Raw genomic sequence first — 4,631 nt, 5'->3', positions numbered from 1 at the left:
GTCATGACGTCAGACGCAGGGGAAAGCTGGAATCCTTCCCCCCCCGCCTCCTCCCACGAAAGTATCTGTGATCCGAGAGTATGGCAGGTCGTTATAACAAATAATGAAAACCACACTCCTGTTTATATCCTTTTAAAAACGCTCAGGAGATATGTGTTAAGAACAGTTGTGGGCAGCACTAAACTAAAAATTAGTTCCACTAGCCCTGAAACACTAACTCAAATATTTAGGTCCCCTAATTCTAAAGCACTAATGCACTGAAAGTTTTAGCAAAAGCTAATTCTAAAGCACTAAAATAACCAAGTCAACCCATGAACATTCTTCGACACACATTTGAATAAAATGTGTGACAGCTTGCACCATCAGCTGTTAACATGAACGTTGATCAGTAACATTTATAGACCTGTTAGTGCTTCGAAATTTAGCAAGTGCTAATCCACTAACAAAATTTTAAAATTAGCAAGAGCCCTAAAGCACTAGTCAGGAAATTAGTTCCCATATTAGTGCTTTAAGGGAACTGTGCCAGCCACTGGTTATAAACTGAAGTTTTTGTAACTTTCGTACTTTTCAGAATATTAGCTTTCATGAAATCTGTGCATGTTCAGATTTTGTCTTCTTATGCTACTTTTAGCCTTTAGTCAGTTTCTGCTGATAGACTTTTGCAGCTATTAGCTTCCAGCAATATCTATATCGATATATATCTATGGCTATTAGCTTCCATATTGCAACTTTTGCTTTTTAGCTACTGTTTATTCTATATTTATGGCCTTTTGTCCAATTTTTTAGTGTTGCTGCATTTAGCTACCTCTTATAATTTATCTAGCTTTTCACTACTTTTAGCATTAATCTGGTATTTTGCTCCATTTGAATAGGATTCAGCTTCTTCAACATATTTCAGTGGGTAAATCCACACTTAGCTCATTCACACACGTTTTAGCATCTATTTGGGATATTCAAAGTTGTATCAGAGTTTGCCCTTTAGAAAATATAAGATTAAAATTAAGTCTAACAACTATACAATTGTTATACAAAAAGATTGTTTTCTAAGAAGGAAATCAGTTTTGGATATTCACAAAATTGTTTCTAGAATAGAATAAGATACAGGTGAATGTCTAAAGGCGAAAGCTCAAAGCTCAGTAATGAAAAGTGATGTCATTTGTTTGTGGACAATGAGATTTGAGTTATTTGACATGTTTACTTTGATTAGGTTGCATGATATTCTGGATAACCGAACTGTTTCTAGTAAGAATCAAATCTGCCTGTTTACCTATTAAATGATAAATGGGCTTGCCACGAGACCAAAGCATGGCATTGTCTTTACCTGAGAGCACAATATTCATCTTGGAAACAGCCTATAATAAAGCTAAAGAATAAGATACACATAAAACAGGCAAATCAAACCAAAGATATATTTTAATATTATGATTGCCACATAATTCTTTTACATTTCATATTAAATTCAGTTCAAAAACTCTGTATAAAACAGTATCTAGTGCAAAAAATGTTTATTGAAATTAACTGTCCACAGCCTTTCATGCCAGCATTTTAAGATGAACATCATCTTGTGATGAAAAAGGGTGGAGTTGTAGCCATTTTGTTCAAACCTTGACAAAAAAAAAAAAAAAGAGATGCCAGGATATGTGATGGGGATGTCTCTATAACTGTAAATCTGATTAAGTTAAAGGTTTTTGTGTTGGCTCAGGTTCATTATCCGTAGCTACCTTCTTGAATTGGATTTGCTCCAAAAATTATATATTTGCATATTTTCATCCAGTGATTCATGAGATATTTTGTTAACAGACACAGACAAAAACATCCATGCAGCTTTTCTGCGACGGGCAATAAAAATTTCAGCCTCATCGGTTTTTTTCTTGGTGCCAGATGATCTTTAACGGGTATGGGGAATAAAAATCCTTTATAGAGAATTAACACTGTAATTAATTGCGCAAGAAACAAAGCTAATGCTGTTTAAAGGCTCACAAATAAACATGAGCGGTGGATGATACTGTGTTTCAAAAAGGTTTATGGTTTTTTTTTTTTTTTTGGTCACACATTACCTTGAATTATCTGTAAGCTAGGCCTTTCAAAATAGAAAACAAACATTATTTTTAATCCATGTTTCAATTAGCAGCGAATCCCCCTCATCAGACCCTGGTTTTACTCCAAACAACCTCCTCTGGCTCCGATAGCCGTCACATGACACACCTCCACATCAGCCCCCAGTTTCTGCAGCTCGTCCAGCCAGATCTGCTGCTTGTGGGACAACCTATCGTTGGGCCCCTTCACCTCCACCAGCTACAAACAACACGATGTTAACATTTATTAAGATCGTAGAGCGCTTAAAGGAAAATATCTTGTTTTTTTTCAGCCAGGCTCACCTTGTAGCTGTTGTCTGAGGTGTTCCACACCACGAGATCAGGCAAACCTCCACGGCAGTGTCTGTAGTCTTTTGCCATTCGGTCCACTATTCCACTTAGGAAGGCACCTCCAAGGCATGCGACAAGAGACTGCCAACAGAATATGTGGTGTTGTGGTAAAATATACGAGTATTGAGACATACGTGACATATTTTGCATTAGACCGTTCGATTACAGTGAAGATCCAGGTTTATGAATACCTGCGCCTGTCGCAGGGATGAGAAACGTTCCCAGCTGACCAGTGAGCACACTTTACCCTCCTGGGAACTCCAGACGTCTTCCATCATGCCGCACAGCGTTTCCACCGAGGCTTCACAGAGTAACTGGACACGAGATGCTATCGCCTCCTTTCTGTTCTCGTAGAAACAGTCGGTGTAAAGATCCAGAGGACAGGTCTGTGCCAAGAGAACCAGAGAGGTAAACCTTTGTAGGCCCACGCATATTAAACAAAAGCGATTACAGCCTACTTTACCTGGTACGGATTCCGGAAGACATCTGGGATACCGTGCAGGAAAATGATGTCCCACATCAGAAGAGCAAACAGGGTTGAGAACGTTGATCCTTCTCCGTGGATCCCTGTCACACAGAAGACATGCTGTTTTAACTTTTACCTGTCGGTGGGTCTCCACAGTCTGCAGCAGGAGGTCAAATTTTGCTTACCTTGGTCAAACCCTTGTCTTCTGTAATGTGCCAAACAAAGCTCTTCCACAGAGCAGATTACAGTAGCACGAGCACAGTCGTCCCCCTCTTCGGTTGTTGGCAAGAGAAATCTGGATTTCCCCGTGCCGCCCTCGTGAGGAAACAGCTGGCCTCGAATGGTCACCTGCGAGCACAGTTACAACCAAAAAAAACATTGATTACAGATTCATTTCTACGGAGGATTAGAGCGATGGAACAGATTTTTTTAAATTCTCACATTCTTTTCTCAAAATTCTCAAATAAAAGTCAGAATTCTGTTTTTTTTTTCTCAGAAATCCGAGATTAAGCCCAAACCTCTGAAGGATAGTCAAATTAAAGTCAGAACTCGGGTAAAAACTGTTTTGCTCTGTGGCTCTAACCCTCTTCCGTACATTTCCTTTTATGCTGACATTGTGAAAAACTGACATGTTTGACATCGTGGACTTGAAGGCTGGGCAGGTCTCTGAGCTGTGAGCGGTACTTTTTGCAGCTGGCAGCCTCTTTCATCCTAAGAGCTCTCTGATGGAGAGAGAGTTTATGTCCTGTGCGCACCAGGGGATCCAGCAACCCATCTCTAATTGCACAGATAGCCTGAGAGCAGAACAAAAACACAGTCCAATATAATAACAGAAGAGAGAGAAAGAAGTGAGAAAAATGCTGCAGAAACAATGAAATTATCTTCAAAGCTGGTGGATGGAAAGTCCTTTTAACTAGTATACATTTTTTATAAATTACAGGAAGTGTTTAACATATTTGCAGTAAAAATATAAACCTTGAAGTACAAATAAAACATTCATAGATTATGTTTAAAACAGAACAGCTCATGCATATCCAGAATAAACCAAATGTGATCAAAGAGTTAAAACTGCAGTGTTTACTGCAACCTCAGTAATTTCTGCTGCCCTTTCTCTGAAAAACAGCTCTGCTCATAAACTGGAGGTGCTCTCGTCTGCAGAAGTGCTAAACTGCACTGTCTTTGTCCCAGCAGCCTTCAGTGGAAGGAGGCTATTACTCCTCATATTTAACCAGTGAGGTGGCCCTGTGGGTAACTGTCATCAGACTGTGATACCAGCCTCTAACTGTTATATTAAATACATTTATTACCAACGTGTTGCTACATTTACCTCAGGAACAGTGTACTTCATTAAGAAGCACACCTGCTGCAAAAGACTGCTGCTGCAGGAAGAAACAGAGCTGACCCTGAACATGACACTGAGTACCAGCTAAAATTTAAACATGACACTGAGTAGTAGCTAAAATTTAAACATGACCCTGACTAGTAGCTAAAATTTAGATCTGACCCTGACTAGTAGCTAACATTTAGATCTGACCCTGACTAGTAGCTAAAATTTAAACATGACCCTGACTAGTAGCTAAAATTTACATCTGACCCTGACTAGTAGCTAAAATTTAAACATGACACTGACTAGTAGCTAAAATTTACATCTGACCCTGACTAGTAGCTAAAATGTAAACATGACCCTGACTAGTAGCTAAAATTTAAACATGACACTGAATAGTAGCTAAAATTTAAAC

The 4,631-nt window shown here is 39.0% G+C and overlaps 1 protein-coding gene across 2 annotated transcripts in view; it reads right to left on the bottom strand.

Annotated features, from left to right (window-relative positions):
- Positions 1-1,490: 1,490 nt before the first annotated feature.
- The window catches only part of fan1 (FANCD2 and FANCI associated nuclease 1), a 7,002-nt gene continuing 3,861 nt past the window's right edge, over positions 1,491-4,631 (bottom strand). For both annotated transcript variants that reach the window (XM_014021502.1, XM_014021501.1), the window contains exons 9-14: positions 3,522-3,686; positions 3,078-3,240; positions 2,890-2,993; positions 2,618-2,812; positions 2,379-2,507; positions 1,491-2,295 (exon numbers count right to left, since the gene is read on the bottom strand). In XM_014021502.1, coding sequence (XP_013876956.1) covers positions 2,158-2,295; positions 2,379-2,507; positions 2,618-2,812; positions 2,890-2,993; positions 3,078-3,240; positions 3,522-3,686 — 894 coding nt within the window. In that variant the 3' untranslated portion in view covers positions 1,491-2,157. The remainder of the gene's footprint in view (positions 2,296-2,378; positions 2,508-2,617; positions 2,813-2,889; positions 2,994-3,077; positions 3,241-3,521; positions 3,687-4,631) is intronic.

This window comes from Austrofundulus limnaeus, unplaced genomic scaffold (assembly GCF_001266775.1).
Source record: "Austrofundulus limnaeus strain Quisiro unplaced genomic scaffold, Austrofundulus_limnaeus-1.0 Scaffold296, whole genome shotgun sequence".
Lineage (NCBI taxonomy): Eukaryota > Metazoa > Chordata > Actinopteri > Cyprinodontiformes > Rivulidae > Austrofundulus > Austrofundulus limnaeus.
Note: the sequence above shows the minus strand (reverse complement) of the source record. Positions and strands in the feature narration are given on the sequence as shown.